Source organism: Megascapheus bottae, chromosome X, assembly GCF_031878675.1.
Source record: "Megascapheus bottae isolate mThoBot1 chromosome X, mThoBot2.hap1, whole genome shotgun sequence".
Lineage (NCBI taxonomy): Eukaryota > Metazoa > Chordata > Mammalia > Rodentia > Geomyidae > Megascapheus > Megascapheus bottae.
Genome location: NC_143547.1, coordinates 66851898 through 66877898, shown reverse-complemented (window position 1 = coordinate 66877898; position 26001 = coordinate 66851898). Strand labels below are relative to the sequence as shown.

Genomic DNA, 26001 nt, shown 5'->3' with positions numbered 1-26001 from the left:
AAGAAATTATGTACCATACGGGGCTGATAGACAACCTTGTTCCTGTTGGGATCTTCTAAGTAATCATCACTTTGTCTGAAATTACTCTCCAGAGTGTGGACCTCTTTTATGACATAGGAAGTAGCAGCCTCCTTACCCAGCTGCAGGTGCAGACCAGCATGGCGAATCTACTTCAGAAGACAACATTCTTTTCATGCTGGATCTGTCCTTGAATTAGTTCCAGGGATAGAAGGCAGTAAATGAGGGAAACTAGAATAAAAAAACCCCACAAGCGACAAAATTAAAGCTTTTTTGGTAGCTGTAGACTTCACCATTCCTCTTGTGCATTCTTCTTACTGATTGCTTGCAGCAAAAGCAGATGATGACGCAGGCTCTGTTACACTCACATTATTACTAGGAGGCAGATGTTTTTTTCTTTTCTTTTTTTTCTGGGGGTTAGAATTATGCAAATAAGGCATGGAAACAAAAGTTCAGTGAGGTGGGGGAGGATTGCACTTAAAACTCCAGGCAATTTTCAGAGCTCTTAAAACACCCCTCTCACATTTTACTAACAGCCCTCTTGGCTCTTTGCCAGTTTGTTTTGAATTTGGTGCCTTTTCAGATCCTTTCAACTAAAGACCTGAAAGTTTACTCTAAAGCTATCCTAGCCTCTTTCTACAAGTGGAGAAATCAAGGCATATAATGTGTACTTTGGGGTGGGTGGGTTAACGTTGAGTATTGACCTCGATCCTGTTCAACTTTCCCTTTACTGCAAACCATCCTGCCTGAAAAGGAAACTCTGATCCTACTGTCTCCCACGTTTCCCTCCTGTGATATCTGGAGGGCGATAGGACCTAGGGAGGCTCAACCCTGCGGCCAGGGGAGGCACACCTGCCTAACCGCGTGGGTTGAGCTAGTGTGGGAGCAAGCCACTTAGCTAGCTTTGGTGGGCGGGGTAAAAGTGGGTGACTGCTGTTCTTTGGGAAGAGGAAAGCTGTGGTTCCCTTCTGCGTCCCGGGGTCGTGGTGAGAAGTGCTTCTGGAGAGTGGCCCAAGCTCCTAGTTTTTTGGTAGAACCTGTTTACCCGGAGCATCCTTTGGCCGGTCGACCTGGAACTCTGGTTCGTTGTTTGGTCCCACGGTCCCGCCCGTCTCTCCTGCCCCTCCCCCGCCCGTGTGCTCCACAGAAGTGCCTGAAGCCATCCACCCCTTTGCACTGGAACTGCGGGCCAGGCAATACCCAAGCAGTACCGGGCATCGGAGTTAGGCGACACCTGCTCGACTGGGTTGGCGCCGAGCGCTTCTGCTTTTCCTGGCAGTTTCACGGGTGGAGGAACCTCTCCACCCTTTACTTTGATCTTTAACGCGTGCCCACACTGTTTCTTTCCCAGGAGACTGCACTTGGGGACCGAGTGGTGGCATTGCTCCTTCCCCTAGCCCTGCTGCCTTGGGGGCGGTATTTGGAGAATCCCTGGAACCATCCAGAGAATCCCTGGGTCCGCGCAGAGCATCAGCTGGCAGGCGAGTAGGCCAGCAGACGAGCTAATAGCCACAACCCCGCAGCAGGTAGGGTACCTAGGTGCTGAAGTAAATTTCCCAGGAAACGCTTAGGCTGCACCTCCTCTTCTGCCCTGGCTCAGCTATCCACTGACTTGAGAGGAGCTACTATTACTGCTTGGACAGAGTGGCTACACTCCTACTTGGGGACAGCAGCCTGATCATCTATGCAAAGACCTGTTTCCATGTCTCTTCATATGCTAAGAACTGGACTCCACACTCAGCACTGGGATGTTTGCTTTTGCATTATCCAACTTTCTCAGCACGTATGTTGACAGTTGGATTCCTGGGCCAATCAAGAGTCAGGTTCAAAGTGCTGCTCCGGAGTTCTTCATTGCAGACTTCAAATCAAATTGGGTATAGAAGAAAGGGGTGACATGACAGAACCCACTGAATTGTTCCTCGGACTCCAGTGACCACACGGCTGTGTTGCGGATGGGTGGGGAGGTGCACTGAACAGCAGACCACTACAATCAGAATCTCCACCATGGACAGAGTTTATGAAATTCCTGAGGAACCTAATGTGGATCCGGTGTCTACTCTGGAAGATGTCATCCGTGGGCCCAACCCCCGCTTTACCTTTCCATTTGGAATCCTTTTCTCCACCTTTTTGTACTGTGGGGAAGCTGCATCTGCCTTGTACCTGGTGAGAATTTATCGAAAGAACAATGAAACCTTCTGGATGACATACACCTTTTCCTTCTTTATGTTTTCATCCATTATGGTCCAGTTGACCCTCATTTTTGTCCATAGAGATCTGGCCAAAGATAAGCCACTATCATTGTTTATGCACCTAATCCTCTTGGGACCTGTAATCAGGTGAGTATATTTTTTTTGTAAAATCTCTTTCTGCCCCTTCCAAGCCTGTACAGAGAAAGAGGAGAGAAATATTAACATGGCTGATACTGTGTCTCTAATTTAATAGATTCTATCATTTCCTCCCACTCTTGGCTTTTCTTGGCTTCTTCTTCTACCATCCAAAAATCTTATCTGAAATCTTAAAAGCAATTAAAATTAATATGTATCATATACCTGTGTTCCCAAACGGAATGATGCCATCCATAAGGCTTAATTAGGCGATTCATGTTGTCTGAGTTTGGGTTGTGAAAACTAGTATGGGACCAACAGATATGGTCATTCTGTGTATTCAGGCTTTATCTGTAATGGTGCTATGGATAAAATCCAGGGCCTTTGGCGTACTAAGCAAACTCTTCACCACTGAGCTACATATATCTCAGCTCCAGAGAAGACACTTTTACCTGCCTTTTACATTATGTTGGTACATTGGATGAAAGTTTCCTACTGCCTCGGTTCCATTCCAGTTTCCTTAGTTAGAGATGCTTGGGCCAGTCTTTCTACTGTTTTCAAATTTTCCAAAGCCATTTGACATCTAGAAAATATTTTCAACCATCTGTACCAGTCTGGTACCCCAACCCAATCAATGTAGGACATTTTTCTCTATCAATTCCTCAGTCGTTTCTTTGGCTATTTCTGTAATAAATGTATACCATTGGGAGAGAGCAATTGAAGGTAGTCCATCTCTATATAGAAGAGGTAGAAAAGTATAATTGTATGAAATGTTGCCATTCAAGAATGCATTGAGGGAACAAGAATGTGGTTAATTGTAGGGAAACAAGCATCTATGTTAGCAGTCTCATCTTGATGCTATTGGGTTTTCAAAATAGAGGGACATTGCAAAACTTATGAGGTCAGGAGGGAAGAATGGACCAAGTTTGTTATGATGGAAAGAGAGGCAAACATCTGAAGTCATCAGCTAAGGAATATAGGGCAGAGTGTTGATGTTGTAATTGCAATGAGAAGGTATGTCATTATTAGAGAACTAAAAACAGGCTGTGAAACTTCTTAAGGATTTCTCCCCCTTATGAAAAAATTTACTAGCTAATACACACAATTTCTATGTGTTAATTATACCTTTACAAAGCTGAAAAAATGTTTATCAATATAATTCAGAATGGGGAGAAATTCATTACATTCCATCACATACACAAAAAATTGCCTAGGAGCCAGGAGTTTGGCCTAGTGGTAGAGAGCTTGCCTAGCATGCACAAACACCAGGGTTTGATTCCTCAGTACCACATACATAGAAAAAGCCAGAGGTGGTGGTGTGGCTCAAGTGGTAGAGCACTAGCTTTGAGAAAGCCCAGGGACACTGCTCAGGCCCTGAGCTCAAACTGCAGGACTAGTAAAAGAAAAAAAAACAGTTGCCTAACAGTGACCTGGATTAAGAGACCTGAAGACTCGTCAGCCCTCTGCCATCAATCTACCATTGATGAAATCTCTGAAGATTGAGCCTCAATTCCCTTATCTGTAAAATAAATACATTGAGTTACATCATGAATTTCAAACTCAAATGCTTGCAGGAGCCAGCAGACCAAATGTGAGAGGAAGCGAGCAGTTACAGGAGTTATGGTAAATAAAAACAAAGACTCAAGACTCGGTGCTAAAGAAATGAAGGGCAGTAGCAAAAACTAGGCAGTATGGAATCAATGACTTGCCTATAGAAAGGCAGTCACTCCATGTATCTGGCCTGTGTTTCCCATGTTGGAATTCAGACACAATATTACCAAATCTTTTAACTTTCAGAAGCTCCCAATAAAGATAACCATATGAAATTTCATGATTTAAAATTTTGGCATCTGAAACAGTACAAGAGCGAGGACTCAATATTTGCATACCCAATGCTATGGACATGGTACTGGAAATATAAACAGAACTACATAGACATAAAAATCTATGAATCTATAGACATAATATTTTATTACATAGATTAATATGTATCTATGACATACAAACCCTCAGCCTAATTTTAATTATGTTCTAAAATCTAAGTGCCAGTGATTGTATATAGAGATTCCCTTCTTGAATACTTGTTTGTTAAATACGTCATTTGAAATACGAAGTAAAAATCAATGTTAATAAGTTCTTTATTAAAAATATGTAAAAATCACAAATACAATGAATAGTGTGGAAAAGGACTTGAATAAACATTTGAAACAACAACAGCAAAAAAAAATTTGGCATCTGAGTAGAAACACAACCATGGATGGTTATATCTGCAACCACATGTAATCTTTGGATGGGGTAATCTAAAGTCTGAGTTTGAATTTACACTATAAAAGGAAGCCCTTATCTTGAACTTGGAACCTAGTAAGTTTTTTGTTTGCTCAGGGCCTGAGCACTGTCCTTGCGCTTTCTCAAGGCTAGAGCTCTACCACTTGAGCCATAGCACCATTTCCAGCTTTTTTTCTATATATGTGGTATGGAGAAATCCAACCTGGTTCTTCGTGCATGCTAGGCACTCTACCATAAGCCAAACTCATGGCCTGGAACCCAGTAATTTTAAGAAGTCACTAGACCATTTCCCTATCAGAGTTAACAGATCAAGAATTCTCAAGATGCAAACTTTATCAAGTCCTCAGTTTAGACTTCCTCTTTTTTATTTTTTTTTTTGGTTTTGGGGCTTGAATTCGTCCTGGGCACTGTTACAGAGCTCTTCAGCTTAAGGCTATTGCCCCACCACAGCACCACTTCCAATTTTCTGGTGGTTAATTGGACATAAGAGTCTCGTGGACTCTGGATTTGAACTGTGATCCTCAGATCTCAGCCTCCCCAAGTAGATAGGATTGTAGGCATGAACCACTGTACCCAGCTTCCCAAGTGTTTTTGATTTGGTTCATCTATGTAGAATGTTAACTGATTTTTCATTTTTGTTGTTTAAGCACTAGAAATGATTGGAAAGCATCACAGATATATAAGGACACAGCAGGAAAAGACTAACTTAAAACTCACACAAATTATTTTCTGTGTGTGTGTGTGTGTGTGTGTGTGTTATATTTGAGACAGGTTCCCACTGTATAGCCCTGGTTGGCCTGGAACTCACTGTGCTCCTGTGTCAGTCATCTGACTGGTGGGAGTACATGGGTGTTCCACAGAACCTAGCTTTGTACACTTTTCTTTCTTTTGATGGTAATGGGGTTTGAACTTTGGATGTTTTCTACTAGCCACACTTCTAGCTTGAATGCTTATTTTCAAGGCCAACTACTTTTAGGTAGTTAGGAATAAGAAGAGTTTGTAGGACCTGGCTTCCTCATTTTTCTGAAAATGAGGATGTATTCTAGCTTAAAGAAGCTTATCAACAAGTGAAACACTCTTGCTTAAACCAGTGAATATTCTGAAGAATAGAGAAGCCCAGGTAGAACATTTCATGCTACCACCTCACCCAGTACTTTGTTCAATAATAGCCTGGGTGGGCTGTGGTTAAAATGCAAAGTCTTTTGTTGAAAATACATGCACACATTTACCCCTGAATAGGAAGAAAATTGTTTCTTCTTTGTTTTTCTTCCTTCTATTTCTCACTCAGGTCTTAGAATTTGTCTCTAGAAAGGAGAAATTTCTGACTTCACAGTTTGGGGTAGTTCACATAATGTAGTCTCAGAGAGAGCCTGTGGTGATTGCTTTTAGTACTTGTTCCAAAACTTCTCATTGAAAGCCAAGGCTTTGAGAACATACAAATCTCTGAGCTTGTCTTTGATCTATTTTTCTCTTAAATCACTTTCTGTTTTCCTCTCCTATCATTTCTCCCTCTTCCTTTATCCCTCTCATTCTTTCATTTACTCAACAAATATTTATCAGATTCGCAGTATATGAGGACAGGGAGCAAATCTTTAAAACCTCTGACCTCAGTCTACTTGTGTTCAGAAACTGTCCAGTTTCTCCATTTCAGGAGGAGTCGGGGAAGTGGTAACTCAGGTAGTCCAAAACAAGTTGTTTTATGTTCCGTTGCTTCTCTCCTATTCACCACATCAGAACTTCTAGAGACTTGAGATTTAGATGAGGAAGGTAGCAGGGGCTCAGTAGGAAATGTGGTCTCATCGGTATTTTAAGGGTGATAAAATCACATGAGGATGTTTTCCTTTTTATAAAGAAAGAATCTGGTTTCAAAGGTAGTTGTTCCCAAACAAGTGATGAAGTCAAAACAAAGTGCTTCATGAAAAGCTAGAACCTAAAACCCCAGTTCTCAAACTGATTGTTTTGATTAAAGTACACTTTCCTTTAGGAATTAAAGGTATTATTAACACCAAGGCTTTTTTGAACCTTTGTCCTTCTCTGTAAACACAGTATTTTCTAAATACCTTTGTGTTCAAAGCACCTTAAAAATTTTTTATATTGCATGCCTATTAAGGAGACGAAACAATTTTTGTCATCAAAGAAATATTTCTGAAATTATGTTTTAGTTCAGTAAGTGACTAAATAAAATGAGACTTAAACTCAAGTAATTTGTAGAAAGTGTGGCCAGTCGTTGGATTCATGGGGAATGAGCAGAATGGAAGAGAAGAAATGGCAAAATATAGCATAATTTCCTCAAGATTCCCACCCACCCTTCTTATCACAACCACCCTTCCTTTTAGTTAAGTTCCCATGATGCTTTACTTCTGCAGATGTTTGGAGGCCATGATTAAGTACCTCACACTATGGAAGAAAGAGGGACAGGAGGAGCCCTATGTCAGCTTGACCCGAAAGAAGATGCTAATAAATGGCCAGGAGGTGCTGATAGAATGGGAGGTGGGCCACTCCATCCGGACCCTGGCTATGCACCGCAATGCCTACAAACGTATGTCACAGATCCAAGCCTTCCTGGGCTCAGTGCCTCAGCTGACCTATCAGCTCTATGTGACCCTGATCTCTGCAGAGGTCCCCCTGGGTAGAGGTGAGTGGTTTCAGGAGAGGGGAGGGACTTAGTATATGTGCTATCAGAGAGAGCACAGATCAAATGACTTGGTAGCCTGGATCTCAGCTATCTAATATACTGGCTACTAGCTTCAAGTAACATTTAAAGAAAAATAAATGTAGGAAAATATACTTTCTCAGTAATACTGGCCGTATTTCAAGTGCTTAATCGCCATCTATGACTAGTATTATTTTGGATGTCACCCATTTACAACATTTTTGTCATCACAGAAGATTTTATTGGATAAAAGTAGTAGACAGGGAAGGGCTAGGAGTTTGGCCTAGTGTTAGAGTGCTTGCCTAGCATTCATGAAGACCTGGGTTCAATTCCTCAATACCTCATGCATAGGAAAAGCTGGAAGTAGTGCTGTGACTCAAGTGGGAGAGCTCTAGCCTTGAGAGCTGCCAAAGACAGTACTCAGGCCCTGTGTTCAAGCCCCAAGACTGGCAAAAAATAAAGAACTCTGGGAAACAGACATCTCAGATCTGCCAGACTTCTTAACTGGGTTAAGCTGTGTAAACTAAAAATGTCACAAATATCTCTCTGGCTGTAGAAGTTACCAGCAGTGGGGGGGTTTTCTCTTGCCCAGTGTTTAAAGTATAGAAGTAAAAGTCACCTGGTTTCTCATTTCAACACCCTAGAGATCATTTCTTTTCATAGCTTTCCAGAAACCTTCTGTGAATATATGACTAGGTCTAAGTCAATCTGATGGTACACTATTATTTTTATGTCTAATATAAATTTGTTGTTGTTGTTTTGTTTCTTTTGGTGCCAGTATGGGACTTGAACTCAGGAGCACCACACTCTTGCTTGACTTTTTCCACTCATGGCTATTGATGTACCACATGAGCCATGCCTCCATGTTCATTTTAGATGACTATTTAGAGAGACGTTCCCACATGTTAACTGAGCATCAGAATTATGTAGTAATATTCTTAAAGTTCCATCTTTTCCATAGTAGACCTGAGTCAATCCCAGAATAACAGGAGTGCAGGAATCTTTATTTGTTAATAACTAGACTGATTGGTTCTAATCAACCTCATTGCTTCCATTGTCAGTGGAGAGAAGAAAAGAGGTTTGGGGTAAAAACTCGTAAGAGGGCTGGGAGTTTGACTCAGTGGTAGAGTGCTTGCTTAGCATTCACCAAGACCTGGGTTCAATTCCTTGGTACCATATACACATAAAAAGCCAGAAGTCGTGCTATGCCTCAAGTGGTAGAGCATTAGCCTTGAGAAAACCCAACGACAGTGCCCAGTCCCTGAATTCAAGCCCCAGAACTAGAAAAAAAGAAAACCGAAAAGAGAAACCTGATAAGAGTGAGCTCTAGAGGAGAGACAAGGAAAAAGTGTCAATGGTTGTCTTTCTGGCTACTTCCTTCTAACATGGGCATTGTTTTAGGGGGCTGTCTCCCATCAGGTCATCCTGTTGAAGGGCTAGAGTCTAACGGCCTCTCTTCTCCATTGAGGGTTGGTATTCCCTTGTCTCCCAACTTGGCAAAACTTTTTATGTATCCAAAAGACCCAATATGAAGGATTTGATTCTTCCCTCTAGGCCCAATCTTCTTATGTATCTAAAGATGGAATATGAAAGATTGAGTCCTGTCTTATTCCCCAAGGTCAAGCAAAGCACCAGGTGCATGCTTACATGCTTATCCTCTGGCAACCTTAGTCCCCAGGGGACAATGGCCACCATACCCAAGGTGGAACATTCCATGTGGGCCTGGCCAAAGACACCACCCTGGGTCCCCAGGAGACCACAACCCATTTTTTTTATTTTTGCTTTCTTGTTAAGCCCTACGTAAGCCTACCCCCAAATCCAGTCCCTAGCACAACCTCCAATCCCACAGGAAGGTTTTTGCCTCATGCTGTTCCTCAATTTAAAAAGAGTGAGCTCTAATTCAAGTTCTAAACTTCACAGTGATTTGTGGAGGAAATCACAAAGCAGTCCCTTGCCATAATTTCCCCACTTGTGAAAGAGGGATCCTCAGATGAGTAAACCTTTAGCAGAGGAAGAAATATGAGTCAGTGTTTTCAAAGTCAAGATAAAATGCTGTTAATGAGCTTTAACAGCCTAACATTTGCTTTAGCTGGTTGGCTGTAAGCTGGTTTGGGTGTGGATAAAGTGTTAGACCATTTCCTTGTAATTAAGTGCTGACTTTGTCAGGGTCACCTGTCTCAAATAAGTGCAAGGGAGCAACCTGTTTTTTCTATGTTCTCTCCTCTAATTGCCCATTAAATTCTGTTGTATTTGAAGCTTTTCACTGGAATTGACATGAGTTGAGATAAAACTTACTGGAGATGATGTTTTTCCTCCTGAAAATTGTGAAAGTCACCAAACCCTGTCATCAGAACACCGATAGCTCATATCTATAATACTAACTAGGAGGCTGAAATCTGAACATGTCAGTTCAAAGCCAGCCCAAGAACACAAATCTGCTAGACTCTTTATTTCCAATTAACCAGCAAAAAGCAAAAAGAGGAGACATTGCTCATATGGACAATCTGATTGACATAGAATGTTCATATGTATGCAGGAGGTTTCTGGAAAGCTATGTAAAGAAATCATCTCTAGGGTGTTGGAATGAGAAAACAGGAGACTTCCACTTTTGTACTTTAAATTCTTCCATATTCATTTGTATAACTTTTGTGTTTACATAGGCACAATTTAAGTGTACATATACATAGATTAAATGTGCAATGTCTATGTACAATATACATTGGAATATGTTTTTGCATTTTGAGATATTACCATTTTATTCAAATTCTTCATTGCTTTTAGATTGTGTTCCTTTCTTGCAGTTTTTTTCTTATTAATACAGTATGTATTTTGTCTTCCCTCTGTCAAACCCTGAGCCAACCACTTTCCCCAGACTTCCTGGGGAGGTACAGGAAAAGGGACATACAGGGCAGATAAGACATGGGAGTAAAAACTATGGGAGATGGAGATGGATCCTTCATATGGTGAAGAGGATGAGAAAGGCCACCCATCAGGCATAAGAAACCCATGGGTTCCGAGAGGACAAAGCCCAGAATGGCATAGGAGAAGGATTACTCATCTGTCAGTTCCTCTGCTTGGTTCAGTACCACTTCAGATAGCGGTCGGATGTGCAGCTAATAGGTGCTTCTAATCAGGGAGGGAATAGAGGCAAACTTGGAGCAGGCATACATTTTCAGGGCTGGGGTTTGTGGCAGGTGAGCTGCTCCCAGAGTAGAGAAGGATCTTGCAGTTCTTACCTGGTAGAACAGTTAACTCCAGTCTTTGTTCTTTATTTTGTGGGTCATGGGGCTTGAAGTCTGAGTCTGGGCACTGTCCCTGAGCTCTTCAGCTCAAGGTTAGCCCTCTATCACTTGAGCCATAGCACCACTTCTGAGTTTTGGGTGGTTAATTGGAGATAAGTGTCTCACAGATTTTTGTGCTCAGACTGGGTTTATGTTTGTTTTTTGGTTTGGGGTTTTGCCAGTCCTGGGGCTTGAAATCAGGGCCTGAGCACTGTCCTTGGGCTTTCTTCAAGGTTAGTTCTCTACCATGTGAGCCACAGCACCACTTCTAGCTTTTTTTCCCCTTTTTTGTGGGTCATGGGGCTTGAACTCTGGGCCTGGGTGCTGTCCCTGAGCTCTTCAGCTCAAAGCTACCGCCCTACCCCTGGGCCTGGGCACTGTCCCTGAGCTTTTCAGCTCAAGGCTACTACCCTACCCCTGGAGCAACAGCGCCACTTCTGATTTTCTAGTGGTTAATTGGAGATGAGAATCTCAGACTTTAGTGCCCAGGCTTGCTTTGAACCTTAATCCTCAGATCTCAGCCTCCTGAGTAGCTAGGTGTGAGCCACCACACCCAGCCACTTCTACTTTTTTCTATGTATGTGGTACTGAGGAATCGAACCCAGATCTTTGTGCATACTAGGCAAGCATTCTATCACTAGGCCAAACTCCTGACTGCCCAGGCTGATTTTGAACAGGGATCCTGAAATCTCAGCCTTCTGAGTAGTTAGGATTACAGTTGCGAGCCACTGAGCTTGATTTTAGCTACAGTATTCCACACAGATTAATTTCTAAGATCAATTTGTTCTCCATCAGAAACAAAATAAAGCATACAATAACAACATAAAAAACATTTTGTGAGGTGTTGGAGTTTGGTCTAGTGGTAGAGTTCTTGCCTAGCATGCATGAAGTTTCAGGTTCGATTCCTAGGTACCACATACATACTAAAAGCCAGAAGTGGTGCTGTGGCTCACGTGATAGAGCTGAAGCCTTGAGGAATGACCAAGGACTTTTTTCAGTCCCTGAGTTCAAGCCCAAGGACTGGAAAAAATATTTTGTGAGAAGTGGCACTGAGGCTCAAGTAGTAGAGCGCTAGCCTTGAGCTGAATAGCTCAGGGACAGTGCCCAGGTCTAGAGTTCAAGCCCCACAACCGACAACAAAAAAAGACTGTCAGGGTCCTTCGTCTCCCGTCCCTCTCTACTAGTAGGGGGGATGGGGAAAAACACACCCTGACCAGTCCAAGCCACGAGAGGAGAGGGCCCACTGTCCTCCCGTATTTAGCCTTCTTACCCTGGAGCACGAACAGAGACGCCACGCAGCTTCATCAAGGCAGGAAAATCTCTCTTTATTCCCCAAATCCCTCCTCCTTATATTGGGTGCGGGAGCCTATAGTATAAAAGATGGACCAGACAAAGAGGTCCACGTGTTTTATCCCTATTACAAGCCTCAGCAGAGAGTGATCAGGACATGGCTTTACACGGCTCCCAACATCTCCCCCATTTTTATCTTAGAAAAAAGACAAAACTTAGGATATGTGGGGCTACCACCATATTAGATCGGCTGTGCCTGCCTTAGGTGTCTCCAAGCTCATTAGTCTTCTTACCCGTCATGGGATCACCAAGTCCTTTTTACTTGGCTCCTGTCGTAGGTTGATAGGCTAACAGCTGGGACTTGCCCGTCTTTGACTACCAGCCATCCATTTAAGCAAATCAAACCTGAGGGGATGCACCTATTTCCATGGGAGCAAACGCCTGTCGCCATTAGCATTCACTTTCTGCGTTGACTTTGTAGGCAAGCAATATAGACATATTACAATTATAGCACATAAAAACAAATCCAAACCGATCAATCCTGCTCATCTTTGATCAAGTCCCAAAATAGTCTCTAGTAAAGATAACCAATCACCTAAAGTTCAACATGTCTCTGATTAACAATAATTATTTGTGTACATAGAGAAGTCGTGAAGTTGTCAAATCAAGTTGTCAAACTGAACATTAGACAGATTAATCGCTCAACTGAAAATGTTATATGGCAGTTCCATCAAGCAAAATCTGGAACAAGCAGCTACACAAAAGGTGCTCATCACCTGCTCCAGAATATTCAATTGTTCTTGCAATAAATCAACTAATTGACCAAGCATAACAATTCCAGTCCTCACATGCTGATCAATGGCTTCTTGAGTCTGCAACGCAGTATTCAAAGCATTCTCTGTAGAAACCGCAGTGGCAAGGGCAATACTCACTGCAGTAATGGCAGGTACAGATGTGGCAATGGCCACCACCGTGGCCAGGAAAATACCAAAGTCTTTTTTACTGATGAGCGAGAAAACATTCTCCTCTGCCTGTACAGGCACTGGTATATACTTAAGGGCTCTGACTACAACAGCCAGAGAAAACAGGGAAGCATTCCAACATCAACTAAGAAAACAACATTACTAATAGAGATGGAAACCAATAGAAAAACAAAGACTATCATACAAACAAACTGTATCATAGAGAATAGCAAAGCAATGGAAGAATTAGTGAAAAATGAAGATAGAAATACTGAAGAAGTATTGGTTAGAGGAAGTGACCAAGACAATTCAGGTCTCAGCAGCGTGATCCTCAGCGACGTTGATAGGGTCGTCACTGCTGTGTGGATTCACTCGGGGAACTGCACCCATAGAAGAGTCTTCATCTTGACCAACATGTTTCTGAGGCATCTCCACCATCTGACTTATCAGTCTCTCCGGCACCCAAATGGGACTGTCAGCATCCTGTGGAAAAACACAAACACTTCCTCGCCCCCACATGAGGACAGGTCTGGTCCTTTCCAGTTTCCAGAGAGAATATCTTTCCACAATACTAAAGGTTTATGACTGCTAGAAGGATTAAAATGTCTTATCTCCTGCAGAACGTCCTTAAGCATCAAGAGTCAGAAAATTTAAAGTAAAAAGAGCTATAGCAAGTTTATCCTTGGGAGTCTTCCAATCTCCCCTTTTTGTTTTAAAAGTAATAATTTTAATGTCTGATGTGCACGCTCTACTATCCCTTGTCCTTGAGGATTATAAGGAATACCTGTTTTATGAACAATATTTAAAGTTGCACAAAACTGAGCAAAGGAGGCAGATGTATGTGCTGGGCAATTATCTGTTTTTATACATTTAGGCATCCCCATGGATGCACATGCATGCAGCACATGACATATGACATCCTTAACCTTTTCTCCAGCATGCGAGGAAGCAAATATGAATCCAGAACAGATATCAATAGACACATGCACATACTGCAGAGTACCAAATCTAGGCACATGAGTAACATCCATTTGCCAAATGTGATTGTAAACCTTTTGGATTTATACCCAGATGAGGCACTGGAAGTGAGGGAGCACACTTTTGACATTGTTTAACAATCATTCCAATCATTCAGGTTTGCTCCTTTGTAATATTAAAGCAGTGTTTAAAGGTCGTACTATTAACATGGAAATGAGAATGAAAACGAGTAGCCTGTTCTATTACTGAAAAGATGAAAATACTTTTTGTAGCCAAATCAGCTAATTGATTTCCCTTACTTAATGGACCTGGCAATCCTGTGTGAGCTCATACATGCCAAATAATTTTCCACAAAATTTTCCAAATTTGGAAAAACAGAAAAGGCAGGAGTTTGTGGTGAGATAGGTCCAGCAGTTTCCAGAGAAGGAAAAAGTAAGCTATCAATCAGAAAAAATATTTAAGGGAACATAAGGACAGTGTTGTAAGTCTACAATGATAGCCTCTACAATGATAGCCTCCAGTTGTACTAACTGAGCAGACTTATGAGGGGTAATATGTATAAGTACCATATTCCTAGTAACTACAGCAGCAATAGTGAGAGAAGATCATCTGAATACTGTCAAAGCCTTTGGGATGGGGTCCTTTTTAACTATAGTGGGAAATATAACGGGATGTTTTAAACAGAATGATAATAAACTAGATTTAGGAGTATGATTATCAAAGCAGGCTTGAGTAGAGCATCGTATAATGACCCATTCATTGGTATTTCTGATTAAACATTCCAATTGTTGAAATGTATAAGGGGTAATAATTTTAAAAGGATGAACTCCAAAAACCTTAAGGGAAGTAGTAAGGGCTTGCATAATTAATTCAGCTATCATAGATGGATAAGGCATAATAATTTTCTTTGGAGAAGTTGAGAAATGGACCCACAAAAGAGGGCCCTCTTGCCAAAAAACTCCAGTAGGTGTATAAGCAGAAGAAATTACATGAGCTCTTTAGAATAGTCAATACGATCACAATGAGCTCTTTCTATAGCTTTTTCTACAAGAAGCAAGGCTTTTCTTCCTTCCGGAGTAAGCTCCCTAGGAGACAAGGGATCAGGATCCCCTTGTAATATCTCAAATGAAGGTTTAAGTTGTCCTGTAGATAGCCCCAAGGAGGGCCGTAGCCAATTAATAGTCCCTAAGACATGTTGAAAATGATTTAAAGTAATCCAATTTATCTTTAGCACTCTGAATTTTTTGTGTCTTAATACATGTATCCAAAATTTGATATCCCAAATACACAAAATGAAGAACCTGATAGTACCTTTTCCTCAGCTATATGAAGTCCATGACTCTAACATATCTGACATTAAGCCAAAAAGTTGTAGAATTTAAATTAGGGGGTGCTAATAAAATATTATCCATATAATGTATTACTATTATGTCAGGATAACTTTCTCTAAGGGGCTTAATGGCTGCATCAACATACACCTGACAGATTGTAGTGCTGTTAGCCATACCCCGAGGTAGAACTTTCCATTGAAATCTTTGACAAGGACCTTCATTATTTATAGCAGGTACTGAAAAGGCAAACCTTGGAACATCCTCAGGATGTAATGGAATAGAAAAAAAAACAATCCTTAATATCAATAGTAATAATTTGATATCCTTTTGGAATAGGTACAGGATTAGGGAGGCCAGGTTGCGTGGAACCCATAAGTTGCATAGAATTATTAATAACCCTCAAATCATGAAGAAGTCGCCATTTTCCAGATTTTTTTCTATTACAAAAATAGGGGAATTCCAAGGAGAAGTAGAAGGCTCAATGTGGCCAGCCTGCAATTGTTCTTGTACTAACTTTTGGGCCGCTTGGAGTTTTTTCTTTGACAAGGGCCACTGAGGGACCCAAATAGGATTATCAGATTTCCATGTTATTTTTAACGGTGATTTTGCAGTGGCCCTTAATAAAAAGGATAACCAACTCCACAGCGGTCATTTTTTTGGGTTATGGACAGAGGCTGAGGATTTCCTTGAAGATGTTTTTCCTAGGCCTTTCACTTCCAGGTAACCCTGTTTATGTATCATTGTCCAGGCCCTCTTACCTGGGTAATATCCTGATTCAGGTTTTGCCATCCAGGATTCTTTGTCTTTCTTGACAGGCTCTGTGGTAAGATGTACTCCCATTTGCTGTAATATATCTCTGCCCCATAACGTGATAGGCAATGATGCCAACATATAAGGCTGAAAAGTGCCTTTATGTCCCTCCTCATCCTGCCAGGATAAAACTTGAGCACTCCAATTAGGACTTTGTGAAAATCCTAATCCTCTCAGCGTGCAATCAGCCTTCTGAAGAGGCCATGGCTTAGGCCAATGTTGAGCATTGATAATGGATATATCTGCCTCAGTATCAAGGAGACCCTCAATGGTCATTCCTTGCACAAGTAATTTGAGCAGAGGCCTTTTTGAACAATCCTGCGCCCAACAAGCCATTTTTTCTTTCCCAGTTGACCCAAACCCCTTGGATTCTCTGTTTTGAGGCATATGCATACCTGGAAGTAAGATTAATTGGGCTATTCTAAATCCTGGACTGATGACCGAGATACCACAGGGAGAACTCACCATAATTTTAATTTCACCTGTATAATCATGATCTATAACCCCTGGAAAGATATGAAGGCCAGAAAGAGTAGGTGAACTACATCCAAGAAGTAAGCCTACTGAATTTGGAGGGAGAGGTCCTGACACCCCTGAAGGAATTAATTGAACTCCCATCTCAGGTGTTAGTATGAGTCGGGAGGTGGAGCAGAGGTCCAATACTGCGCTGCCTGAGATTCCTCAGACGAGTGAGTCAATGGAAAGAAAGGATTGTGACGAGGAATGGTCTGGATTATGCCCAGAGTACAGTGTACTGGCAACTCCATAGCCCCGTACATTTACAGGCCCTGAGGCAAAGGGCCCCGCCTTCCATTTTATGACTCTGGCCCATTTACCAGGTTCCCATCAATATCAGTGGCAGATCTACACTTATTTGCCCAATGTTTACCCCTTCTACACTTTGAACAGATCCCTGGCACTGGGGACTTTTCTGTCTTCACCACCGAAGCTCTTTGGAGCACCTTGTTAGGACATTGCTTCTTAAAATGTCCTAGTTGGCCGCAGTGAAAACAAGTTTTTTGTCTAGCTCCCCCTGCAGGGCCAAGGGAGATACACCCCTCATGGCTGCCGCAATCACCTGTCCTGTGACCACTGCATCATTAATGTCTCTGCAGACTTTTATGTAAACTGATAAATCCTTCTTCCCTTTCCATGGTCTTATGGCAGCTTGACACCACTTGTTTGCATTTTCAAATGCCAGCTGAAGTATTAATGGCATCGCAGTGTCAGCGTCGCCAAAGACATGAGTGGCTGTTTGAATGAATCTATCTACAAAATCTGCATAAGGCTCGTTAGGTCCCTGAAGAACTGTTGAGAGATTACCTGGTAAATCACCAGAGCCTTGTAAGGTCTTCCATGCTCAGGTAGCTGCAGTAGCAATCTGCGCATATGTTCCTGGTTCATACTGAAGCTGGGCCTGTAACGCGGCATACTGACCCTCAACTGTAAGCATCTCAATATTTCTTTGTGAGAAACTGGCCGCAGCATTTCTACATGCCGTTTCTAAAGATAACTCCTGCCAGCCAGTCTTCCAAATCAAATATTGTCCTCCACTCAGCACTGCCTTACATAATTTTTTTCCAATCATTGGGAACCAAATTTAAATTTACCAATGAGTCTAACATACTAATAGTGAAAGGCGCCTGGGGTCCATAAGCCATAACGGATTCCTTTAGCTGCTTAATGGTTTTAAAGTCTATCGGTTGATGAAATCTCACCCGATTTTGATCCTCAAACACTGGAAAACCCCATCCAACCCCCATTTCTAACGCTTCTACTCTTTTAGCTAACTTGCGGATGGATTGGGTGAGGCTGGCTGTTGGCTCCTCCCACCGAGGCACAGATGGCTGAACTATGGGCAGCAGCTCCTTATTTTGTAATTGTGCACCTGAGAACAGGCTTTCTAAATCACTACCACTTAAGTCTTCCTCCTCCTGCTTACTCGATTCTCTCTCAAATATTCCTCCAAGCGTCTCTGCGCTTCTTTCCACCTGTTCTTTAACTGTTTGTTTGGGTGAAAGTAAGCACTCCCGAATAAGTTGCCACATAGGAAATGTTCCTCGGGGGAGGTGTTCCTCGGGGGAGGTCTCCCTGTTTCAATGCTTTCTCCAAATCTAATTTATGTAGATCCCATTGTGGCACATTAAGAAGTCCTTCCTTTAAAAACAAAGGACTTACTTTTGCTATCATATCCATATAAGCCTCAACCATGGCTTCTTTTTTTTTTGCATTTTTTATTGTAATTAGTAAAAGGGTTACATGATATTTACCAGATAGAAGGTGCATTAATTCACATACATTGATACCCTTTCACCTGTCTTGGTACCCATTTCCCTCCCCCCACACCCCCCACCCATCTTGGTTTTCCCCCCTTCCCTATCAAATTTCAAATAACCAAATACAAATAAATTCAATATATCAGATAACAAAGTGAGATACTATAACAATATGAGATAACCAAGGGACAGTAAAGGAGATGAGAGACAACATAGCACATTAAGGACAACAATCATTCATCATATGGCTTTTGTTTCGATATCCTGGAGGTCCTTTCAATTAGCTTCATACTATATGGCCTTATGTATCAAGATTTTGCTCTATTGCAGATCTCTGCTAGTAGAGCCCAAGGTTTCTACTGATTATGACGAATGAGGGAAACCATGGCTTCTTTTACTGAAGTACCATTACCTTTAAGTAAATCGTTTATAACTCTAACCATCCAGTTCTTAGAAGCATCTGAACCCATTATTCCAGTTCTTTTCTAACCCCCTTATTCTGGTTCTTTTTCCGAACCCCTTATTCCGGTTCTTTTTCCCAACCCCTTATTGCATTGCCCTTCTTACCGCTCTGGCCAGAGACTCCCGCGAGATTCCTCAGTGACTCCCTACTGTGCCAAAGTGACCTGTGCTTCGGGGTTATCTGGGAATGATTATTGAAATTTTTTACTGTTAAAACACCTGGCTGCTTCTGCTGTGTTTGACACAGCTGCAACTTCTTTGTCTTTTTTCTCCTTAGCTTTGTTTTTTCTTTTTTAAGCACTCTCATGCCGCTTTCATGCCCCTTTCGTGCCCCACGTTGGGCGCCAGAATGTTGGGGTCCTTCATCCCCGGTCCCTCTCTACTAGTAGGGGGGATGGGGAAAAACACACCCCGACCAGTCCAAGCCACGAGAGGAGAGGGCCCACTGTCCTCCCGTACTCAGCCTTCTTACCCTGGACACGAACAGAGATGCCACGCAGCTTCATCAAGGCAGGAAGATCTCTCTCTCTCTTTATTCCCCAAATCCCTCCTCCTTATATTGGGTGCGGGAGCCTATAGTATAAAAGATGGACAGGACAAAGAGGTTCACGTGTTCTATCCCTATTACAAGCCTCAACAGAAAGTGATCAAGACATGGCTTTACACGGCTCCCAACAAAAGACAAAAAAAATTAATGTAAGTTTTGGGCTGGCAGTTTGGCCTAGAGGTAGAGTGCTTGCCTAGCGTGCACGAGGACCCAGGTTTGATCTACCACATGCATACAAAAAGCTGGAAATGGTTCTGTGGCTCTAGTGGCAGAGCTTTAGCCTTGAGAAAGCCCAAGGACAGTGCTCAGATCCTGAGTTCAAGCAACAGGACTGGCAAAAAAAGATATTTTGTGCTGGGCACCAGCACTCCTATAATCCTAGCTACTCCAGAGACTGAGATCTGAGGATCACAATTCAAAGCCAGCTTGGGCAATGAAGTCCATGAGACTCTTATTTCCTGTTACTCACCAGAAAACCGCATGCGGCACTAACTTCTAGCTTCCTTCTTCCCTTCTTCTTGCACATTTTTTCATAATGCTAATTTTTAGATTTTTTTCAGGTTTTTTTCCTGAGTTTTTTGTTCAAGGCTAGCACTCTAGCTCTTTGACACAACAGCCCCACTTTCAGTTTTCTAGCGGTTAATTGGATAAGAATCTCACAGACTTTCCTGCCTGGGCTGGCTTCAAACCATAATCCTTACACTTCAGGCTCCTGGATACCTAGAATTATAGGCATACCAGTCCTGGGGCTTGAACCAGTGGCTGGGCACTGTCCTGGGCTTTCTCAAGGTTAGAAATTTACCACTTGAGCCACAGCACCACTTTGGGCTTTTTCTGTGTATGTGTTACTGAGGAATCGAACCTAGGGCTTCGTGCATGCTAGGCAAGCACTCTACCATAAGGCCACATTCCCAGACCCTAGATGGCCTTATTTTCAAAGTACCAAGATATTGCCAAGGTCACCCACTACCTTTTGGAAGCAGAAGTGCAAGAAGAAGTGAAGAAGGAAGCTAGAAGTTAGCATATGGCATTCATTAGCTTCTCAAAGTTTCTCTAAGTCCTTTACATGTAATTATTTCATTTAATCTTCACTACAACTCTAGGAGGTTGTAATTATTCCCATTTTTACAAATGATGACAGAGAGGCATTTAGAGATGAAGTGGCAAAATACTCTAAGGAGGTGGCAAAAACTGGGTAGGAATTCAGAATGTCCATCACCAGAGTCCACATTTCCAACTATAGCAATGTTTTAAGCTCTTATGATCTGAGTCTATTTGTAGAGAGACGGAAAATGTTTTTACCCTTATTGGAAACATTGAGTGTTCTTCTATTAACTACTATCAATAAGAGAGTTGTGAATGAAAGGAAGGATGCTCAATTAGTTTGTTGTATATAGACTGAAGTTCCTAACTCAAAAGAGCATTAGCTCTTGAGAACAGGGCTGAGAATGGCTTAGAAAGCTGAGTAGCCACTTAGAGAATCTCCCATTCCACGCTTACAAGATTTCAACACTCAGATCTGATGAAGGGCTTAGAAACAGAGCTATGCTTCCTTTTGTGTTTTCCTGGGGAAGGCCTCACTATTTTATTTTTGGCAGTCCTAGGGCTTGGACCCCGGGCCAGAGCACTGTCCTTGGGCTTTCTCAAGGCTAGAGCTCTACCACTTGTGCCACAGCACCATTTCTGGCTTTTTATATGTATGTGGTACTGAGGAATCAAATCCTGGTGTTTGTGCATGCTAGGCAAGCACTCTACCTCTAGGCCAAACTCCCGGCCCCAGGCTTCACTATTACACTGATGTACATCTCTATGTTTTTAGTTTCGCTGGACTTACTGTCTTCATGGAAAGAGGAAGATCCAGCTTTTCTTTGGGATGAGGCCTCCCACTTTCCTTGAGAACTCTAGCTGTATTGCTTTTAATTTTTGTTTTTTTGCAGTTTTTTTTAGTAGTCAGTATCACTTGACATAAAGGGGGAAAGGAAAGGGTCACTTGTGTAGTATATAGTAGAGGCTTAATTAGGGCAGGTTAGGAAGCATTCTGACGCTTTAGGGTTCCTACTTTAACATAGTGTTAGATGTTGAGGTATGAGGTAATGCGCTGTCATATTTGACACTAGATACAACAAATCTAAACTATCTCAATGGATTGGTAAATTGAGGCACATAGATAGTCAATGACTTCTACAAGCTTCTATGTACTTTATGCAGAAATCTCTAATGTTAAGTATTTTATGCTGCTTTCTATAAGCCGAGTACTTTATTAATTCCATCAGCATTTATTGAGCACCTCCTCTGTTCTGAATGGTGTGTGAGGATACAGCAGTGAACAGAATAGATTAGGGTTCCTTTTGCCCTCATGGAATTCCTAGTACTTGTTTGATCATATGCCACTGGAGCTAGATAGTCTAGAAGCACACTCTAATAAGATCAGTTCCTTAAAGAAAATGTATATCAAAGGGAGGACTCAGTTAAATAGGCTATTCTTTATAAATTGTATTTTTAAGTTTTTTTCTTACCTCACTTAATGTTCACTCAGAAGCCTGCTCCCTAAGATAGGTCTGTCCTATACCTCTGTATGTACTCTTCTTATGTTAATGGCTTCTCAATGGTAGGCCTATAAATCTATGCTTTTGAAAAAGTTTATTTTGTGTATTTATACGATTATTAAAGTATTACAGTATACATTTAAAATTGGAAATGTACAAGTCAGAAAAATATATAATAGTGTCCTTCCTTCCTTCCTTCCTTCCTTCCTTCCTTCCTTTCTTCAACTCATTTTCCTCACTTCATCCCTCTCACCTTCTTTCAATCACCTATTCACTCACTCAATGCTAGGGATCGAACCCAGACCTTTGTGCATGATAGGTAAGTTGTCCAATAGTGAACTACATACGTCTTAAAATCTATTATAAAATCTCACATAAAATAAGATATTTTTATTTATTTCTACTTTCTCTAGTATGATATGTTGTTACATTGAATACATTTTGGGTGTGCCATATTTCCTCAGGCTTGTTAGGAAAGAACTCTAACATTTGAAACTTATCCTCAATACTTACTGCTTTTAGATTGTTTTCAGATAGGATCTTGCACTTTTTTTTTGCCAGTCCTGGGCTTGAGCTCAGGGCCTGAGCACTGTCCTTGGACTTTCTCAAGGCTAGAGCTCTACCACTTGAGCCTCAGTACCACTTCCAGCTTTTTTCTATATATGTGGTACTGAGGAATTGAATCTGGGCCTTCGTGCATGCTAGGCAAGCACTCTACCACTAGGCCAAACTTCCGGCCTGGTCTTGCACCTTTTTTCTTGGACTGATCTTGAATATTCTATGATCCTCTTACATGTGCCTCCCAAGTAGTAGGTGATCATCAGCATACTTGGCTTTTTTTTCTTCCATATATTATTTATTGTAATTAATACAAGGGTTACATTAAATTCACCACATAGAAGCTGCATTACTTCATATACATTGATACACTTTCTCATGTCTTTGTCCCCATTTCCCTCCCCTCCATCCCATCCCCTTCTCTTATTTTCACCCTTCCCTATCCTATTTCAAATAACCAAATAAACATATATACAATATATCAGATAACAAAGTAAAATACTGTAACAATATGCAATAACCAAGGGACAGCAAAAGAGATGAGAGATAACATAGTACATTAAGGACAACAATCACTCATTATATGGCTTTTGTTCCTGTATTCTGGAGGTCCTTTCATTTAGCCTAATACTATATGGGCCTTATGTATCTAGGTTTTGCTCTATTGTAAATCTCTGCTAGTAGAGCCCAAGGTTTCTACTGATTATGACAAATGAGGGAAACCATTGAGCCTATGTTCCTTTGAGTCTGGCTTACTTCACTTCATATGATTTTTTCTAAGTCTTTCCATTTCCTTACAAATGGGGCAATGTTATTCTTTCTGACAGCAGCATAGAATTATACCTTGCTTTTTTTTTTGAGATGGGGCCATGCTAGGTAGGAGAAGCTAACATGGACTTCACTATGTAGCCCAGGCTGAGTGGCCTCTACTTGCAAACCTCCTGCCTCAATCTAGTCCATGCTAGAGTGACAGTGCACTTACAGTGTGACATTTTGATATATGTATACATTGTGAAAGATTTACAAGTAAACTAGTTTATATATTCATTACTTTATGTAATTTTCATTTGTGTATATGTGGTGGAAACAATTAAGATCTCTTATTTTGTATTGTGAAGGTGGTATACAGAAGGGTTACAGTTACATAAGGCAGGTGATTGGTACATTTCAATCTATTCTTTCTAAAGAAAATTACATTATTATCAACTATATATATGTATATTATGTCTCATAAAGTTATACATCTTGTAACTAGAAGCTTATATCACTTCAAAAAACCCTCCCATTTCTCCAAACACCTGGAAATCACTGATATATTCTATGAACTCAACATTTTTCATTTCTATGTGTACATGAGATAATATAGTAAAAATCTTTGTGTGTCTGGCTCATTTCATTTAACCTAATGCCTTCTTAGGATCATCCATGTTGTTAGAAATCACCAACTTTCCTTCTTTTTATGTCTCAATAGCATATCATTGTATGCATACAAAAAATAATATATTAATCTACCAACAGACATTTACATGGTTTTCTTATTTATGCTGTTGTGAGTAACACTGCAATGAACACAGTAATGCAGATGTCTCTTTAACACATTGATTTCCTTTTCTTTGGACATGTACCCAGAAGTGGGATTGCTGGATCATATGGTTAGTTTTGAGGAGCCTCCAGACATTTTCCAAAAATGACTATCAATTTACGTTCCCACCAACAGTGTGTAAGAGTTTCCTCCTTGACAAAAATTACGTGTGTGTGTGTGTGTGTGTGTGTGTCTGTTTTGTGTATGTGTGTGTTTGTTTGTGTGCATATCAGGACTTGAACTCAGGGCTTCATGTTCTCACTTGTGGGCCATGCCACCTGTCCAACATTTTTCTGGTTAATGAAGAAGAGTTTCTTTGGTCTTACTTTGAAATGTGATCCTCAAATGTCAGCCTCCTGAGTAGCTAGGATTATAAATGTGAGCCACCACACTCAGCCAGTTATCTTTTATTGAAATCTTAATAGGTGGTTTAGGGGTTTGCTTGGTTGGTTGGTTGCTAGTATTGGGGTTTGAACTCAGGTGCTGCCCCTGTGGTGGGTTTTTCCCCTCAAAGCTAGTGTTTTACCTCTTGAGTCACAGCTCCACTTTCAGCTGTTTTCTTTGGTTGGAGGGTAGTTTATTGGAGGTAAAAGTCTTACACACTTTTCTGCCTGGGCTGTCTTTGAACTGTGATCTTCATATCTCAGCCTCCTGAGTAGCTAGGATTATAGGCATGAGCCACCAGTGTCTGGCTAACCCCCTAATAAGTATGATGTGATATCTCATGTTTTAGCAAGGTTGAAGATGGAACCCAAAGGATTAATGCACAGTAGGCAAGGTCTCTACCACTGAGCTATACCCTTGGCCCTTATTTGCATATCCCTATTAGTGATGTTGGGAACCCTTTCTTGTAGCCATTTATATGCCTTGTGTGAGAAAATTCTATTCAAGTGCACACTGTTTATACATAGCTCTGATCCTAGGTAAATGAACTCTTAGCTGAGTCTACCAAGTTCTACCTGTTGCCTCTTGGGCTTCTGGGTCTGAGTACAGGTTTTGTTACCAACATTAACTATGTCTTTTCTTTTTGTTCCTTGTTTGTTTGTTTTTGTACAGCTGTGCTAATGGTCTTTTCCCTGATATCTGTCACCTATGGGGCTACGCTCTGCAATATGTTGGCTATCCAGATCAAGTATGATGACTACAAGATTCGCCTCGGGCCACTAGAAGTGCTTTGCATCACCATCTGGAGGACCCTGGAGATTACTTCCCGCCTTGTGATTCTGGTGCTCTTCTCAGCCACCTTGAAGTTAAAGGCTGTGCCCTTCTTAGTTCTCAACTTCCTGATCATCCTCTTTGAGCCTTGGGTTAAGTTCTGGAGGAGTGGTGCCCAGATGCCCAACAATATTGAGAAAAATTTTAGCCGAGTTGGTACACTGGTGGTGCTAATTTCAGTCACCATCCTCTATGCTGGAATCAACTTCTCTTGCTGGTCAGCGTTACAGTTGAGGTTAGCAGACAGAGATCTTGTTGACAAGGGACAGAACTGGGGACATATGGGCCTGCACTATAGTGTGAGGTTCATAGAGAATGTGATCATGGTCTTGGTTTTTAAGTTTTTTGGAGTCAAAGTGTTACTGAATTACTGCCATTCCTGGATTGCCTTGCAGCTCATTATTGCTTATCTAATTTCCATTGGCTTCATGCTTCTTTTCTTCCAGTACTTGCATCCACTGCGCTCCCTCTTCACTCATAATGTAATAGACTACCTCCACTGTGTCTGCTGCCACCGGCACCACCAGGCAAGGGCTGATGACTCAGACCCATCCCTTGAAGCTGAAACAAGACAAAGCATTGTTTGAATTTACCTTCAGGATATTATAGGATGGCCTGGGTATTGCTGAGAACCAGGGTGAATCTGAAAGACAGGGTGAGAATCATGTGGTAGTACTCCCCACAATGTTTTCTGGAGTTCTCTGGTAAGCCTAGCAGAATAAACAGGTGACTTCCAATTAAGCATTACTCCTTTAAGTCTCATAGCTCTAGTTGAACACCAGAGCTGACCATTGCATAGTTGGAAGGATTAGGGATACTGTTCATACCCCTTCCTACACAAGACTGATGGGATAACTTATCTACAAGCACCTCAGGCTCCCT

At 41.5% G+C, this 26001-nt stretch overlaps 1 protein-coding gene across 1 annotated transcript; it reads left to right on the top strand.

The window, feature by feature from the left end:
- Positions 1-2022: 2022 nt before the first annotated feature.
- Xkrx (XK related X-linked) lies at positions 2023-25769 on the top strand. The gene is made up of 3 exons (XM_090325732.1): positions 2023-2354; positions 6995-7263; positions 24961-25769. Exons 1-3 carry the CDS (start codon positions 2023-2025, stop codon positions 25704-25706), a joined length of 1347 nt encoding a protein of 448 aa, XP_090181858.1. The 3' UTR covers positions 25707-25769.
- The last annotated feature ends 232 nt before the right edge of the window (positions 25770-26001 follow it).

Coding starts and splice junctions, on each gene's coding strand:
- Xkrx (XM_090325732.1), top strand. CDS start 2,023: ATGGACAGAGTTTATGAAATTCCTGAGGAACCTAATGTGGATCCGGTG. Junction 2,355..6,994: donor CTCTTGGGACCTGTAATCAG/GTGAGTATATTT, acceptor TTACTTCTGCAG/ATGTTTGGAGGCCATGATTA. Junction 7,264..24,960: donor AGAGGTCCCCCTGGGTAGAG/GTGAGTGGTTTC, acceptor GTTTTTGTACAG/CTGTGCTAATGGTCTTTTCC.